The sequence below is a fragment of the Marmota flaviventris genome, chromosome 1 (assembly GCF_047511675.1).
Source record: "Marmota flaviventris isolate mMarFla1 chromosome 1, mMarFla1.hap1, whole genome shotgun sequence".
NCBI lineage: Eukaryota > Metazoa > Chordata > Mammalia > Rodentia > Sciuridae > Marmota > Marmota flaviventris.
In genome coordinates, this window is record NC_092498.1 from 215,720,579 (window position 1) to 215,738,997 (window position 18,419).

General features: G+C 46.7%; 1 protein-coding gene across 1 annotated transcript; it reads right to left on the reverse strand.

The window, feature by feature from the left end:
* Window positions 1-4,641: 4,641 nt before the first annotated feature.
* Window positions 4,642-7,861, reverse strand: LOC114107430 (CD209 antigen-like protein C). The gene is made up of 8 exons (XM_027954841.2): window positions 7,809-7,861; window positions 7,581-7,661; window positions 7,393-7,491; window positions 6,948-7,010; window positions 6,625-6,702; window positions 6,255-6,406; window positions 5,680-5,792; window positions 4,642-5,328 (listed from the first exon to the last, which is right to left on the reverse strand). The coding sequence occupies exons 1-8, from the start codon at window positions 7,846-7,848 to the stop codon at window positions 5,187-5,189; spliced, it is 768 nt and encodes a 255-aa protein (XP_027810642.2). The 5' UTR covers window positions 7,849-7,861; the 3' UTR covers window positions 4,642-5,186.
* Window positions 7,862-18,419: the final 10,558 nt, after the last annotated feature.

Sequence of the window (18,419 nt, forward strand, 5' to 3'; positions counted from 1 at the left end):
TTTGTTCCAGTTTTTATGAACCGTTAATTCTACTATTGTGGCTTTTTCTGGGTGTATGTATGTGTCACTTTGGAGTCAAATTTTGCTTATTTAACTTTTTTAAAAATAATATTTTTAGCTGTAGATGGACACAGTATTTTATTTATTTTTTTATGTGGTGTTGAGAATTGAACTCAGTGCCTCACAATGCTAGGCAAACACTCTATTACTGAGCCAAAACCCCAGCCCACATATTTAACTTTATTAAAACTCTTGTATGAGGGGTTTGGTAGTATCAAATTTTACTACAGTCAAATTTTTTTTTCTGGGTTAAACTTTGGATCCAAATTCTCTTTTCATGATTGCTGACAAATGTGGACATGGAGCTCTTACTTTCCTACAGTTGGCAAAACCTCCCACAAACTCCTCTTAAGATATGGAGTCTCTTTCCCTATACTTGAACCTGAACTAGCCTTGAGTCTTATTCTAATCAACAGATTGCCTCAGAAATGATGCTGTCTCATTCTGGGCCAGGGCCTTAGAAAGTATTGGTGGCTTTTTGCTCTTGCTGCTGTTATTTCAAAAAGTTTAACTGTAGTAAAATATGTATAATATCAAATTTGCCATTAATCCTTTTTTTAGCTTATTTTTTAGTTGTAGTTGAACACAATACCTTTATTTTATTTATTTATTTTTATGTGATGCTGAGGATTGAACTCAGGGCCTCGCATGTGCCAGGCAAGCGTTCTACAGCTGGGCCCCCCCCCACCACCATTAACCCTTTTTTAAGCCTACAGTTCAATGGCTCTGGTTGGGTTTACAAGTTGCGTAATCACAACCACTATGAAAACAGAACCCTGTAACATACACACTTTCCCTCAGCCCTGGTAACCTCTGTTCTACTTTCCCTCTCTACCAGCTTGCCTATTCTAGATATCTCTTTGTTAGTCAGTATTTCGTCACTGTGACAAAATATCTGAGAAAATTATCTTATAAGGAAAAAAGTTTTAGTTTGGCTTCTAGTTTCTCAGGTTTCAGCCTTCAGCACCTGGGCCTTTGGGGGACATTTCAAGATCCAAACTATAGCACACATACAAGTAGAATCAACCGATATCGTCTTTCTGTGTGTAGCTTGATTCACTGGCCACAATGTCATCAAGATTCGTCCATACTGTAGCATGTTATCAGAACTGCATTTCTTTTTATGGCTGAATAACACTTTGTTGTATGTATAAACCGCATTTTGTGTGTTCATTCATCTGCTAATGGACACTTGGGTTGTTTTTGCGCCTTGCCTCTTGGGAATAGTGCTGTGATGAACAATGACACACAAGTATTTCTTTGACTCTGGGTTTTCAGTTCTTTTGGGGTAGACACCACGGAGGAGTATTTATGGTCATATGGTAACTCTCTGTTTAGTTTTTTTGATCAACCGCAGAACCATATTCCACAGTGGTCTTGCCATTTTACATGACCCCACCAGCAATGCCTGAGGGTTCCAATTTCTCCACAACCTCGCCAATACCTGTTCTTCCTCATTTAAAAAAATTGTATCTAAACTGGGCATAGTGGGGTGAGCCTGTAATCCCAGCTACCCAGGCAAGTTGAAGGCCAGCCTTGGCAACTTAGTGAGACCCTGTCTCAAAACAAACAAACAAACAATAACAATGCTCCAATTGAGTCTGTCAAGGAAGATATAACAAAATATGATACACGGAGTATCTTATAAATGACAGACATTTATTTCATTTATTCACAGTTTGGAGGTCGGGAAGTCCAAGATCAAGGTGGTTTGAGTATCAGTGAGGACCTGCTCTCTGGTTCACAGATGACATTGTCTAGCTCTGTTCTTATGAGGTGGACTGGGTGTAAGGGAGCTCTCTGGCACCAATCCCATTGATCACTGATAAGGACTCAGCCTCAAAAGCTAAGCTCCTTCCAAAAGCTGAACTTCCGAACACTGTCATTTTGGAGTTAGGGTTTCATCTTTGAGTTAATTTTTACATATCGGGTCATTCATTTCTGGACCCTGAATCCTTGCCTACTGATTTATGTTTCTCCTACAGCAGAACCACATGACTTGGTTATTGTAGCCTTATATTAAGTTTAGGCTGATGATGATTTTTTTTTTTTTTTTTTTTGGTGGTGGTGCTGAGGATCAAACTCAGAGCCTCATTCGCGTCAGGCAAGCACTCTACCAATTGAGCTACACCCACAACTCCTTTGTATTAAGTTGAGAAAGTGTGAGTCTTCCAACCGTGGGATGCCTCTTGTAATTTTATGTGAATTTAAAGATTGGCTGCTTCGTTTTTGCAAAAAAAAAAAAAAAAAAGACAGCTGGAATTTTGATAGGGTTTGTACTAAATCTGTCAATAGCTTTGGGTAGTATCTAAAGAAAATAAGTTTTCCTGTTCTTCATCCAGATGTATATGGAATTCCCTTTAGGTGCTCTTTCATTTCTTCCAGAAATATTTTTTTTTTTGTAATTTTCAGTGTTGTGGTTTTAGTGTTTACCTCCATGTTTAAGTTTATTCCTAGATTTACTAGAAACTATTGCAAATGGAACTGCATTTATTTATTTCGCTTAACTAAAAAATTTATCTGCAGTCATGGGGATGGAACCCAGGGCCCAAGTACATACTAGGCAAGTAAAGAGAGGGAGAGAGAGAGAGAGAGAGGGAGAGAGAGAGAGAGAGAGAGAGAGAGAGAGAGAGAGAGAGAATTTTTTTTAATATTTATTTTTTAGTTTTCGGCGGACACAACATCTTTGTTTGTATGTGATGCTGAGGATCGAACCCGGACCACACACATGCCAGGCGAGCGCGCTACCGCTTGAGCCACATCCCCAGCCCCTAGGCAAGTATTTTACCACTGACCTACATCTTCAGTGTTTTTTATTTCATTTCAAGACAAGATCTTGCTAAGTTTCCCAGACTGGCCTTGAACCACTGATCCTCCAGTCTCACCACACCCTACTTTAACTAAATTGATTTAAAAAATTGTTTTCTTAGTTACCTTTTGGATTGTTTGTTGCAGGTGTATGGAAATTCAGCTGATGTTTTTGCTGTTGATATTGTGTCCTGCAACTTTGATGAACTTGTTTACAGCTCTATAGGTTTCTTGAGGATTCCTTAGGGTTTTCTATGTATAGTGTCATGCAAGTTGAGACACTTTAGCATTTTCCTTTCAAGTTTGGATGACACTTCTTTTTTTTTGTGATTGCACTTCGGCACAATTCCCCAGCTCTCCAGTTTGCAGATGGTCTGGTGTGGGACTTCTCAGCCTCCATGATCATATAGCCAACCCCATTAAAATATCCCCCAATGTATCCTATTGGTTCTGCATCTTTGAAAATACTGACAGTACACTCAACTTGTGGCCCTAAGTTTCTACAAACAGTTTGGGCTTTCCGATTTGGTTGACTAGACCTTGGTTGGTTTCCCACTCATTTCCTACCTTGGCTCCTTCCTTTGACCAAGCTGCCTCCTGTACCCTCAGGATGGCTCCACTTCTGGAGAAACTCAACCACCAATCTAATCCCAGCTGCCTGTGCTCCTCACCTCCCAACAGCAGGAGATTGCAAAGACTCATGAATGACAGTAGTTTTCAAGGTCAGGCAGAAGACCAAGAGTCTATGAGGGAGACGGGGGTGGGGGTGGGGGAACATCCAGAGAGTAGGAAGAGAAGCAGGAGGTGAAGACATCTGGGGAGTCCTTGGAGACAGGAGTTTCAAGCAGAGGGAGAGAGTAGCCACCCTGAACGTGGAGGAAGACAGAAGACAGACCAGGGTGTGTTGGTTTCCACAGGTGATGGTAGATATTACACTCTGTTGGTCATTTAGGAGAGTGATGGGTGGGAGAAGGTGTGGGGAACAGGTGCAGGCAGGAGTGAGGAACCCTTTTTCAGGAAGTTTGGCGACACCTAGAGGACTGAGAGAGGATTTCCCCTAAGAAGCAAAGAGCTCACCTGGGTTCCTAGAAGTCTCAGGAATGCCAAGAGGTGAGGCTCAGCCCTCTGCCTCAGCAGGGAGTGGGGCCTTTGGGGCTGTGGCCACAGCTGGCTCTGGAGCCAGTGTTCCTGCAGGGCGACGCTGTGCGGGACACACCCTCATTCCCAGCACTCTCAGGGCTGCTGGGTCGAGGGGGGCTGAGGCTGGATGTGAGGGACATGAGCAGATCTAGCTGACAATGATGTGTCTCTCCAGACTATGGAAAGTGTTGGGCAGATGGGGAGGGGCACCCAGCTGGGCACAGGCCCAGACACTCCTGAGGCCGGGAGGCAGGAAGTGGGGTCTCTGCCCTGTCGGTGTGTGGCTGAAGTCACCTTGGGGGTCTGGTGGTGCTGTCCAGCCTGGTAAGAACCAGGGGGCTGCCCAAGGCCACCTCCTGCAGATGGCCCGCCGTGGTCCGTGCTGAGAGCAAGTGAGGGGCCAGGGAGCTCCAGGCTCCAGAGCTGTAAGAGAAAAGGTCTGTGTTTTAACCCACTAGGCTTATGGAGCTTGTTGGAGTAGCCGCAGGAAACCAACACACACACACACACACACACACACATGCACGCACGCACGCACACACACACACCTGCAAAGAGTGATTTTTTTTTTAAAATAAGTGCATATGAAGAAAACCATAAAATTTTACCAAAAGGCATTTTAAGGGACCTGAATGAGTAACTGGTACATGAACGTGCGGTGGATGGAGAGGGGACATTGTCAAACAAACCAACCAATGCGGAGCAGAGGGAGGAATAAGTGAAACACAGTAGCAGAGCACGGGGGCCTGAGAGGGCAACACCTAGTTAATGTCACACACATTTCACACTGTGGTGTTTGGAGGGGTGGCGAGGGGACAGAGCATGCGTTGGACGGAGCACATCGTGTGAACTTGCTTTATTTCAGTTTTTGCAGAGCCGGGGCTGGGACACAGGGCTTCCCTGATGCCAGGCAAGCGCTTCCCCTTGAGCCGCACCTCCGCCCGCGTGTGACTTAGCTAAGTGGTGTCACGGCTGGACGGAGGTGCCCAGGCCTTCCCTGCAAGCAGAGGCCTGAGCGGTGCCCTGTGGAGGGCCGGGCTGCAGGGAGGGAGTCTCAGGGCTCTCTGTCAGATGCAAAGGCATCAGCAGGACCAGCGGGCAGCGAAGGGACAGGGCTGGAGAACAGCCAGCAGAGCGCCCCCGACTGGCTCCATCTCCGTGGACTGGGAGCAGGGCGCTCAGGCGCCAGGGCAGCGGGCGGAGGGCCGCTCGCAGATCCAGAAGTTCTGGGCGGTACACTTGCTGTCGTTCCAGTCCTCCACGAAGAGCTCCACGCAGTCCTCGTCTCCGGCATTGTTGGGCTCCCCCTCTTTCCAGTAGCTGCAAATCCCATCAAGAGATCCATGAGCCCAGGCACCAGAGCCCAGCCCGGCCACCCCAGAGCTGCTCCATGAATTCAGCGCAGGAAGCCCAGGCTCGGGCCAGACAGTGACGAGGAATCCAGGGACAGGTTTTCCAAAAGGTGAGCGCCAACCTCACCTTCGTGGAAATCACCTCCAGCAAAGGAAAAGTGCAGGTTCTGGGGCCCCAGGGGAGGCTGCTGGGACAAGGACCCCCCGGGGAAGGACGGTGCACTACACCAAGTCTCTTGAATGCTTTCCACCAAAGCGTGAGTTAGGGGTGGGGTCCTTCCCCTGCCCACTCTGCACCATTGTCTCTGGGGAGCGTCACCTGAGCTGGAGAGGGGTATTGTCCACCCAGTACCAGGAACCTTCATTGTTGTGGTCACTGAGGCCGATCCAGGTACGCTGGCTCTTTCTGATGTCCCAGTACCTCAGGAATCTCTGTAGAGGGGGAGCATCAGGAGGAGGACCCCTTTCCCTGTCTGTCTACATTCACACTGTGCTCTGTTTCCATGGAAGTTCTTCCTGCAGTCTAGCCCAGAGCCCCTAGTCAAGTTGCAGGCACTGGAATGTATGTGCAGGCTGTGGGTGTGTATCGATATGCACACACGCGTGGAAATGTGCTGACATGTCTCAGTTCAGTGCAGGAAGGGATTGAGCTTGGTCTCAGGGGTGCTCTGAGCTTCCCTTCTGTCCATGCTCACCTCTCCTGTGCTCCCTTCTCCTTCAAGACTTCCCAAGACCATTAGGACACCTCCCCCTGGAAGCCTTCCCTGACTGCATCTCCTCCAACCCTGCCCAGCTGCCCACCAGGCCTCCAACCCTGAGGGCCAAGGAGGGTGCGGGAGGCCTCTCCTGGACCCGTTGGTAGCCCAGCCCCAGGCCAGAAGCTCAGGCAGCTACCTGCTCTGCAGCGTTGTTGATGATCACCAGGTGGGCCCCCATGTCCCGGCAGGAGGAGACGGAATTCTCCCAGCTGCCCAGGGTCCGAGAGAAGAGGTAGCAGTTTCCCTGGAATGCCTCCCAGCCCCAGGGGCAGGGTCGGCACAGGGCAGCTGGGGAGGAGGAGTGTGGCTGGGACACGAGGCTGGGCTCCTGGGACTCCCTGCCCTGCCCCAGCCCTGGCCCAGGGCCTGGCCCTTACATTCAGCTGTCCGCTCAGTCTGCGAGAGTCCCAGGAGCAAGGTCCCAGCCCTGCCCTGCCCTCCTCACACTGTAGCCAGTCCCTCCTCAGACCCCCAGCTCCCTGCTGACCCAGGCCCCCGACACCTACCCAGGGAGGTGTTGATCCAGGTCAGCTGCTGACGGACCTGCTCCAGGCCCAAGAGTACCTGCTCCTGAGAAGCAGCCCCTGCAACAAAAGGGGTTCTGTTATCCATCACCTGCTGTGTGTTTCTGCAGAGAGGGCCCCACGCAGATGATCTCTGTGGATCTCACAGTGACCACAGGAGCCCCACTTTGCAGGCCAGAACACTGAGCCTCAGAGACTTGCCCAACATTGCCATCACACCTGGGTCCCCCCCACAGCAGTGGCTTGCCCATGTCACACAGCCATGAAGCCCTCTCCTGCTCAGGACCCTGACTCCAGCCCCTCACCCAAGCTGAAGTTGTTCTGATGATCCTGGACCTTTGCCTGCGGGGATTCGGGGGTCCTGGAAACTGCAAGAGAGAAGAGCATACCCCTCCTATGAGCACCGACTGTATGCCTGTCCCTGTGCCTAAGCTGCACACAGGGGAGGATAAGCTCCATAGCCCAGATGAAGAAACAGGCTCAGAGAGGGACATTAAGCTGCCCATAGCCACACTGGAAAGGATGTGTAGCTCTGATGTCCCAGCCCAAGAATTATCCCAGAGGGAACCCCCAGGGGCTGGGGTGTAGCTCAGTGATTGAGCACCTGCCTAGCATGTGCAAGACCGAGGGATTGGTCCCAGCATTTTCTGGGCACTGGGGAAGGGAAATGGGGGGAGCCAAAGACACATCTAAAAGGAGCCCAGAGTTCCACTCCCAAGCCCAGCAGATAGAGCCCCCTCCCTGACTCACCTTGAACCAGGGTGGTCACCAAGAGCACAAAGCAGAGGCCCAAAGAGCTGAGAAGCAGCAACAGAATCCAGGGGACTCGGGTCAGCCAGCCTGCAGGACCTGCAGATGGGCAGAGCTGGGCTTGAGGGACAGCTCTCTGCTGGAGAGGACCCCCTGCCACCCCACCCCTGAACCTGCCACCCCAGTACCTGGAAAGCTCTTTGGGCTCTGAGTGAGCATCTCGGGGTCTTTCTCAGTGAATCTCTGGCCTCCGAATGTTGCCTTCTCCTCTGAAGGGGGCACAACACTCTGAGCTGAGCGTGGAGGGCCAGGGCTGGAAACTCAGCCACCTCCCCCAGCCCAAGCTGGAGGCCCCACTCACCCCCCCCACCTGAGGCTCTGCCTCCCCTGCAGCACCCAGGGAGGTCCAGCCTCACCCGGGAGGCCCAGCACCCTGGGATCATGTTCTCCTGCCATCTTCTGCTTGTGTCCACTCCCCCTCTGACCTCCCTCTGCCCTGAGGTTCTTATAGTGCCACCACCACCAGCTGGTCCAGCCTCCCTGACTCAGGAAAAAAGGAAAAGGGTGGAGGCACCCTCACCCCGGAAAAGTGTGGGGAGAGATGAAGCGCCTGACACAGCGAGGAGAGGGGGCTCTGGGTGGGGACAGGAGCTGCCAGTGGCACTGTTTCAACCCCCATCAGCACTGGAACCTTGGGCCTCACCTCAGGGCAGCTGGGTCTCCTGGCCGGGACCTGGGTGGGTGCTTCTTCCTGGGCACAGGTGAGGGTGGAAATCTCCTGCTCCAGTGGAGGGTCCTGGCCATCTCCGGCCTTAAGATCTACAGACACTGCTTCTCAGGGGGCCCAGGACGTGGCCAGCTCCAGCTGGGGCAGGGGAGCCCTGACGTCCAGGGCCACTGTGGGATCTGGCTTTGTGGGTGCTGCGAGGGCCTTCCCAGGGGCCAGAGTGCTTGGGAAGCTCGTCTGGCCCTCCCAGATGACAAGGTACTGTGGCACTTCCCCTGGTGCTCCCTGCTGGGCTGTGCCTTGTGTCGGCTGGATGTCCACAAATCGCAGAAGACTCATCCCGGTACCTGTGATGGAGCCTGCTGGGCAGCGCTTTGGAGCGGGCTGAGCACAGGCAGAGCCGGCACAGTCCAGCCACACACGACCCGACCCCCACACCCTGATCGACAGCAGCAACCGCCCCCGATGGTCTGTTGGGCTGCCCTGACCGAGCACCCCAGCCTGGCCGGCTTATGAGCAAGCCCAAGATCGAGGTGTGAGGCGGGCTGTCCTCTGGTCGGCAGATGGCATCTTGTCACTGTGTCTAGGTGTGTCGGGGTGGGTCATGGTCTCGTCTTTGTTATAATTAATGTATTTCTTTGAGGTGAGAAGTGTCTTTTAGGGCCGGGGTGTAGCTCAGGGGAGAGCTCCTGTCTAGGGTGCGCGTGATCCTCCGCTCAGTTCCTGGCACTGAAATCCAGACCTGCACACGCGAGGGAAGGAGGGCGGGGCGAGCCCAGCACAGCGCGCTCCCTACCCTCCGCTGGACCACGTCCTCCTGTGGCAGCCGCAAGGCCCCAGAGCATCAGCCAGGAGAGCGCGGCTGGGACCATCAGGCTGGAGCAGGGCATGGGACCTTGGCCACGTCCATGTTCCAGAGCTCTGTCCCAGCCTCGTGCTCTATGCTTGATAGGCACAGTGGACACCAGCATGCTGCTGTCCGGCTTCCTCGTGAGCTGGGTGATGGCTTGGAGTCAAGTGTGTCTCTTGGGAGTCTCTTGTCCAGGATATTTTGGCTGCCTCTGGAGCTATAGGGTCTTGCGCTGCCCAAAGTGGAGCGACCTTCCCCTCTTTCCTTCTTCCTTTCCTGGCTGTGGACTCCTTTCAGCCCTGCCGTGGGCCTGCAGAGCCTTTGTACTGGCTGCAGTGTGGGGAGGGGCAGGAGTTTCCTTCATCGCCCTGGGCGCCATCTTGGTGAAATCCTGGGGTCACTTTGGTAAGGGTAGAATTCCACCATGAGGACTCTGTCCTTGTGACCCAATTTCCCATCAAAGGGCCCCACCTCCTCATACTATCAATTTGGTTGAGGGCCAGGATTTCAATGAATGGATTTTAGGGTGAACAATCATTCCACAAACCATGGCTTTAGCCTTGGTCTGGTCCCACTTCTTTTACGAAAGAGGATGAGCAAGGGTCATCCTCTTCCTGATGGCATCTAACCCAGGGCCCTCCCCAAAGCACCTTTAAAAGGCTAGTCCTGGGCTGGGGATGTGGCTCAAGCGGTAGCGCGCTTGCCTGGCATGCGTGCGGCCCGGGTTCGATCTTCAGCACCACAAACGAAGATGTTGTGTCTGCCGAAAACTAAAAAATAAATAAATAAATAAATAAATATTTAAAAAATTCTCTCTCTCTCTCTCTTAAAAAAAAATCTTAAAAAAAAAAATAAAAGGCTAGTCCTCCCAGTACTTCTTCTTGCCTCTGCCTCAGTGCCCTCTGGTTACCTGTTGTGTGCACTCCCTCGCTGCATGGGACGAGTGACATCCTGGAATTTGTTTGGCACAGGTATGCTCCTGGTGGTCTTCAGTGGGGGCAGGACAATAACATTCTTTACAATAACCCTATGGGACAGATGCAGATGTTGCCCTGATTTGCAGATGAGGAAACCGAGGCACAGAGGGTCATAACTGTCTGTGGTTACACAGTTGCAGTGGGAGGCTGGCACTGAACCCAGGCAGGGTCCCCCTGAGTTCACGCTTAGCCATGCCACTAAGCAGACCCTGAAACACGGGTGCGAGGGGAAAAGGCACTCATCAGGGCCAGAACAGGAGTTGCAGCAGTGGGAGGGGCTTTCTTTCCTCCACTTGAGTTACCTTCTGCTGTTCTTTCACTTTCTCCTGAAGGAGAACCATCATTTCTTTTATTCTCATAAAAAAAACCCATCATATAAAATTTACGCTATTAACCATTAAAAGTGGGCCACTGAGGGCACTCAGGACCTTCACCGAGTTATGCAAATGTCGTCACTACCTAGTTCAGGTCATTCTCATCTCACCAATAGGAATATGACCTCCTCCCAGGCCTCAGAACACAGAGCTCTCTGGGTCTGTGGGTCTGCCTGTTCTGGAGATTTCCTATCAGTGGATTACACAGTAAGCAACCTTTTGTTTGCTCTTACTGACAGAGTAGTTTTCCACTTTATCCACATGGGGTGTGTATCAGTAATTTATTCTTCTCTGAAAATACCTTTGCTGGATTTAGGATTCTTGGTTGATGTTCTTTTTTTTTTTTTTTTTTACTATTTTGAATATGTCATCTTACCTCCATGTTTCCCACCTCCATGGTTTTTGAAGAGAAATCAGCTTATAAAAATAACAGTAGTCTTTAGCAATAGGATTATACGTGATGGTTACTATAATGGCCTTAGGGAAGGGTTTGGGGCATGGTCAGATGCTTGCCCAGAGTCTCTCTCTCATCCTTTTGGTTTGATGTGTCTGAGTGTGACTGTCCCTCAGGTTATTCTACTTAGAGTTCTCTGAGTGTCTGGATTTGTAAACTCAATACTAACTGCTGAGAGCCATTGCCAAGTAGGAATGACCCATGGCAATTTCTTTGTCAGCCTACCCAATGTTGCTTAGAGGAAGGACTCTCCATATTGGACCCAGGTCATTTGCAGTGACATTGCATGTAAGGTGACCTTGCTCAAGGACCAGGGCGGATCCAGGTTTAAGGTGTACCCTCTGGGAATAGGGCATATCCTGCTGCCTCAGGCGTGCCCACTCCTTGAGTTCCCGTTGAGTTCTCGCGGGATTCAGAGATTTTGGGGATTTTGCCCAGAACGTGGATTTCCCCAGAACGTGTGTGTAAAGTGCCGGTGACAGTTCGAGAATAAAGAGTTGCTGTTTGAATCTACAAGGTGTGTGGTGGCTTGTGATTTTGTGCCCAGCCAGACTGAAGCATTTGGTGGCCTGTACGTGGAACGTCTAAAACTTGGAGGTAAGTGAAATTGCTCGTCCCTGAGGGAAGGCGAGAGAATGGGTGACCATTTCAAAAAACAATGTGTTCTTGTTTTGATTTATTTTGTTTTTGTTTCAAGCTGCCTATCCCTAGAAATTTCTCGGGCAAACTGGGAAAAATGGTTGGCTAAAGGTTTGAAGTTTGTCGGCCCTGAGGAAGAGAAAATTGATACAACGATTTTTTATTCCGTTTTTGTTTCATTCAGTTTCGGTTTTGTTTTGTGTTATCTTATTGGGTTGCGTTATCTTTATAGTAGATTAGAAATTAGTAAAAAACAAACCGAAAAGGTGTTAAGTAAATTGTTAGAGGTTCAGACCATGGAGAAAGACATTTTAGATCAAGCAAAAGAGAAGGTCTCTCGAGCTAGTCAGACAGAGGAAGAAAATTTAAAGGAAAAGGGGTTATTAGGAAAAAGGCTACAACAGGAGGCTGTTACTAACTCTGTTTTATCACCAGAGGGCATAATTCAACCAATAGCCCCACCTATGGAGACAGCTGAGTGGCCCTCAAACCCCGTAGTTGATAAATGGGATCCTGAGATTAGGACCTCAAAATTAGCATGCCCTGTACTTGAACAGGTAGGAGGGCAGCGAATTCACCGTGCTTTAGATTTTAAAACAGTGAAGCAGTTAAAGGAGGCTGTAACAACCTATGGTCCCCAAGCACCCTTCACGGTCAGCATGGTCGAGTCCATTACTAACTTGGACGTGACGCCAGCAGATTGGGCTAGCATGTGTAAATCTGTGCTAAATAGAGGACAATATTTGTTATGGAAGGTTGCCAATGAGGAATTTTGCACGGAGACAGCTGGGCGAAATGCAGCAGCCGGTTACCCTCAAAGAAATCTAGATATGTTGTTAGGAAAAGGACCTTATGAGGGTCAATGGCAACAAATTGAATATGATCCTGCTATATATGCACAAATTGCTGCAGATGCAGTTAGGGCATGGAAGACTTTACAAGGACATGGAGATTTACAAGGTCAGCTATCTAAGGTAATACAGAGAACTAATGAACCTTACGCTGAATTTGTAGATAGGCTTCTTCAAACAGCTTCCAGAATTTTTGGGGATACAGAACAGGCAATGCCATTAATAAAACAACTGGCTTATGACCAAGCAAATCGTTGCTGCAGAGAGGTCATTAGACCATGGAGACATGAAGATTTAAACACATATATTAAATTATGTAGAGACATTAATGAACAAGGGCAAGTCTTGGCAGCTGCAGTACAACAGGCTTTAGATGCCAGGCCAAAAACATGCTATAATTGTGAACAAACAGGACATTTTAAAAGGAGTTGCCCCATAGGAGGAGGGTTTAACAAAACTAGGTATCAAAGGAATAGAATACCGGGTATTTGCCCACGATGCCGTAGAGGGAGACATTGGGCTAATGAATGCCGTTCTCAAACCACCATAGAGGGTACTCCCTTATCAGAAAACGGACAAGGACCAGGTATTTACCCACGATATTGTGGAGAAAGGCATCAGGCTCCATTGCCAAAAAACGGACTGGGGGGCCCAATGCTCTGGGGCCCACAACCACAAATATACGGGGCAGTGGAGGAACCCAGCAACACCATCAGGGTAGTGCCCAGGACACATTGTCCTTTAAATCCCTCATCAGACAAACCCGAGGGAGCGCAGGGTTGGACATCTGCGCCTCTGCCAGAGCAGTACTAACTCCAGAGATGGGAGTTCAAATCATTCCCACAGGAGTAAAAGGACCTCTTCCCCAAGGAACAGTAGGCTTATTATTGGGACGTAGTTCATCTACACTAAAAGGACTTATGATAAGTCCTGGGGTAATTGATCCCGATTATGTAGGTGAAATAAAAATTATAGCTAGTTCTCCAAGAGGTATATCAGTAATTTCACCTGGAGATAGAATAGCACAGTTGTTAATAATACCCAGCCTACATAATAAATTTTCTAGTCGTAGTGTAGAAAGAGGTTCCAGGGGATTAGGCTCCAAGGTGTAGATTGGGCTATGCTGTCTTTAAATTTAGATTCTCGCCCAATGCTAAAACTAAATATTCAAGGACATGAGTTTAATGGGCTACTGGACACAGGTGCTGACCTTAGCATCATATCTCGTCAAGAATGGCCAAAACATTGGCCATTACAACAAGCCACTCAAACGCTTCGAGGCCTAGGAGTGGCGACTAATCCCCATAGAAGTGCAATGATATTAGATTGGAAGGATCCTGAAGGATGTGAAGGAACTATACAGCCATATGTATTGGATCATCTTCCTATAAATTTATGGGGACGAGATGTCCTAGATCAATTAGGTTTGACGTTAACAAATAACATCAATCCTAATGCGCCCACTACTAGGGCTAGACAAGGTTTTAGGAAAGAAAAAAGATTAGGAGAACAAGAACAAGGTATAGCAGCACCAATACAAATAGATCAAGGAACATACAGACATGGGTTGGATTTTCAGAAAGGGCCACTGAGACAATCAAAATTACTTGGAAATCAGAAAGACCAGTGTGGGTTCCTCAGTGGCCCCTGACTAAAGAAAAGGTACAAGTAGCCCATGATCTGGTCAAACAACAATTAGCAGAGAGACATATACAACCTTCCGTATCTCCCCATAATACTCCCATTTTTGTAAAAAAGAAATCTGGTAAATGGAGATTATTGCAAGATTTAAGAGCCATTAATAATGAGATGGTTATTATGGGACCTGCTCAATCGGGGATTCCTCAATTGTCTGCTTTGCCAAAAACCTGGCATGTTTTAGCTATAGATATTAAAGATTGTTTTTTTTTTTCGATTTCAATTCATCCCGAGGATAGTCCACGTTTTGCATTTACTATCCCTGCATTAAATCATGAAGGTCCTGATCAGAGATATGAATGGAAAGTACTCCCTCAAGGGATGGCTAACAGTCCAACTATGTGTCAAATCTATGTTAACAAAGCCATCCAGCCACTTAGAAATCAAAATCCTGAACTACAAATATTTCACTATATGGATGATGTGTTATTAGCACATAAAGATAAAAACACATTGCTGGAATGTTATGCCACACTTACAAACTTATTAAAAAATTATAATCTAGAGATAGCAATAGATAAAGTACAATTAAAATTTCCAATTAATTATTTAGGAGTTCTATTATCCTCAACCATGGTCCGTCCACCAAAAATTCAAATACAAGTAGATCAACTCAAATCACTTAACGACTTTCAAAAGTTATTGGGAGACATAAATTGGATAAGGCCTTATCTAGGCATACCAACAGGAGAGTTGGGACCTTTATTTGATATTCTAAAAGGTCCATCAGATCCAAATTCACCCCACATGTTAACTCCTAAAGCAAGAAAGGCATTAAAAATTATTGAAACATATATGGAAAATATGCATTTGGATAGAATTGATATAAGTTTGCCTTTATTATTTATTGTACTACCAACAAAAAATATTCCTACAGGAGTATTTTGGCAAGAAGGTCCATTATTGTGGATACATTTATCTTATTCTCCTAACACTATTCTTACTAGGTATCCTGAGGCTGTAGGACAATTAATACTCAAAGGAATAAAAGCAGTGAAGGGAGTGTTTGGAATTTCTCCCAATAAAATTATTACTCCATATACTATGGATCAAATTGATGAGTTAGCTAATGAGTTAAATACTTGGGCAATAATCATGTGTAAATCTAATGTTACATTTGATAATCACTTACCATCTAATCCTTTGTTGTCTTTTTGGTCTAAGCATCCTGTAGTTTTTCCAAAAATGACAAGAAAAACCCCTATCATGAATGCTTCAAATATATTCACTGATGGGTCAAATAATGGTACAGCTGCAGTAGTTACCCCTGATCAAACTTTTACATTTTTAGTACCCAAACAATCAGCTCAAAAGGTAGAGCTTAATGCAGTTTTACAAGCTTTTGTGATGTTTAAAGATTCTGTATTTAATTTATTCTCTGATAGTCAGTATATAGTTAATGCTATAGTATCCCTTGAAGATGCTGGCAGGATTTCCCCTTCCTCTACTGTTTTCTCTTTGTTTTCTGCTATACAAAGTCTAATCTGGGACAGAAAAGATCCATTCTTTATAGGACATATCAGAGCACATACAGGATTGCCTGGAGCTCTTAGTTTGGGCAACAATTTAGCAGATAAAACTACACATGACATACATATTTTCTCTACACTAGAAGAAGCTACACATTTTCATAAAAGGTTCCATGTCAATGCTAATACTTTACAAAAGCGTTTTAAAATAACTAAGGAACAAGCTAGACAAATAATAAAACAATGTCAAAATTGTGTGACCTTTTTACCACAAGTTAATCTTGGAGTCAATCCTAGAGGACTGATACCTGACCATATTTGGCAGATGGACGTCACACACTTGCCAGAATTTGGAAAATTAAAATATTTACATGTTACAGTTGATACTTCTTCCGGATTTTTGATGGGCTCCCTTCATACTGGAGAAAAAACTAAAGATGTTATAGCTCATTGCTTACAAAATTTTGCCACTGTGGGCGTTCCTAAACAGTTAAAAACTGATAATGGTCCTGGCTATACCTCTACCTCTTTTAAACAATTTTGTTCATCATTTGGTATTACTCATATAACAGGAATCCCACACAATCCACAAGGACAAGGCATAGTTGAAAGAGCTCATCAAACTATTAAAACGTACTTATTAAAACAAAAAGAGGGAATTGGAAAGGGGTATATATCCCCCAAAGATAAACTTAAAATAACCCTTTTTACTCTAAACTTTTTAAATTTGGATTCATCAGGACTTAGTGCTGCGGAAAGACATATGTATCCAAAAAATGTACATAAGCCTAAGGTACTTTGGAAGGATATTCTAACAGGACAATGGAAAGGTCCTGACCCAGTGATTGTCTGGAGTCGGGGTTCTGTTTGTGTATTTCCACAGGGAGAACAGCAGCCGATTTGGATTCCAGAGAGATTAACCAAAACAATTTCTACAGACCAAAAAGAAGATGATTTGACTCAAATCCATAACAGCTGATATCCAGAGCTCCAGTTTGGCTATTCTTACATCTGCGACAGTGATTAACCAGGATGCTTTTTTCAATATCTATTTTATTATTGCCTTTTCCCACATCATAAAGTTCTATTTTATTTTTTGAGCTCATACAAACCTAGGTTAATGTTTTTCTGATCAGTTTTATTTTTTGACTGTGGAGTTTTTAAACATTGCAATGGAGATTTCACCTAGGTAAAGCTACAAGGCCTTTACTATTGTCTTATGTGTTGTATGTCATGTGTGCACACTTCTGTTTTGTGTTGTATGTCTATATGTGCGTATGTCCATAGATCATATATGAGGAGCGCTCATGAAAAAATGGATCCAAATTTTTTTTATTCACGTGATTTAAATGGTTTAATTTAAATTAGGTAAACAGCTGTTAAGGATTGTTTTTAAAGGAGGTTAAAACAGATCTGTTTGTTTACTTTCACCTTTCCTTTTCATTATATTTAATAATTCTGTTCAGGATAATGTCTCTTTAGCATCATTGCCAGAATTCCCATCTCCATCCCAGTGCCGGTGAAGACTAAGATAAAACCAGACTACAGCTTCTATGATAGCTATCACAGTAAACTGTATAAACTGATGCATCAATGAATATAACTCAACAAGTAATGCTCAATCAAGGACTCGATTTACTTTGGGAGGAAATGGACATATTGATAGACTCCTCCGCTTTGAACTGCTTGCAGAACTTGCCTGGACTATGTAACTATCGTTTGGTGCAGCAAATTGTGATAGTGCTGGCATATCTTTGCTGATGGTGTCACCAGTGATCCAATTTTTCCAAAGGAGCCGTCAATTGGCTTGGTGTCGTGGCATTTCTGTATCTTCCTCCCTTCTGCTAGTGATGGTCTAAAATTTGGGGGCCAACAGAGGTGAGGCAAAGAACCTCACCCCCCCACTGGCACCAAGGCCAAATTTGGGGGCCAACAGAGGTGAGGCAAGAACCTCACCCCCCCCACACTGGTGCATAGGCCTATCCACAAGTATGGCTGTATGCTGGACCGGTAGTCAGTGACGGGTATGATCCAGTTGCAGTGGTACCAACCTAAGACAGGAGGCTGACGCCTAGAGGTCAGTTTTTCCCATGACGGGTAAGGACCATATGTTGAATTGGACAACCTACCAGGCATGGTCCTTAAGCCACATTGCTTGTTGTTTTATTAATCAGAAGGGGGGAGATGCTGAGAGCCATTGCCAAGTAGGAATGACCCATGGCAATTTCTTTGTCAGCCTACCCAATGTTGCTTAGAGGAAGGACTCTCCATATTGGACCCAGGTCATTTGCAGTGACATTGCATGTAAGGTGACCTTGCTCAAGGACCAGGGCGGATCCAGGTTTAGGGTGTATCCTGCTGGGATTAGGGAGTATCCCGCTCCTTGGGTTTAGGGCAGTTCCAGGTTTAAGGTGTACCCTGCTGGGAATAGGGCGTATCCTGCTGCCTCAGGTGTGCCCGCTCCTTGGGATTCAGAGATTTTTGGGATTTGGTCCAGAACGTGGATTTGGCCCAGAATGTGAATTTCCCCAGAACGTGTGTGTAAAGTGCCGGTGACAGTTCGAGAATAAAGAGTTGCTGTTTGAGTCTACAAGGTGTGTGGTGGCTCGTGATTTTGTGCCCAGCCAGACTGCGGCAACTTACCATCACACATGCAAAGTTCTTGGTCATGACTTCTTTTCTTTTAAATATTTTTTTGGTTGTAGATGATCACAATACCTTTATTTTATTTTTTAAAATGATATTTTTATTAGTCATTGATGGACCTTTATTTGCTTATATGTGATGCTGAGAATTGAACCCCGTGCCTCACACATGCTAGGCAAGGGATCTACCGCTGAGCCACAACCCCAGGATCCCTTTATTTTATTTTTATGTGGTACTGAGGATCGAACCCAGTGCCTTCCATATGCGAGTTGAGCGCTCTACCACTGAGCCACAACCCCAGCCCTTGGTCATGACTTCTTCAAATTCTTTTCTGCACCTTCT

Excerpts from the sequence above, each read along its gene's own strand:
- LOC114107430 (XM_027954841.2), bottom strand. The coding sequence starts at position 7,848 with ATGGCAGGAGAACATGATCCCAGGGTGCTGGGCCTCCCGG. Across the intron at positions 7,662-7,808 it reads CAGGGTGCTGGGCCTCCCGG|AGGAGAAGGCAACATTCGGA; the intron begins GTGAGGCTGGAC and ends TGCCCCCTTCAG. Across the intron at positions 7,492-7,580 it reads GAGCCCAAAGAGCTTTCCAG|GTCCTGCAGGCTGGCTGACC; the intron begins GTACTGGGGTGG and ends GCCCATCTGCAG.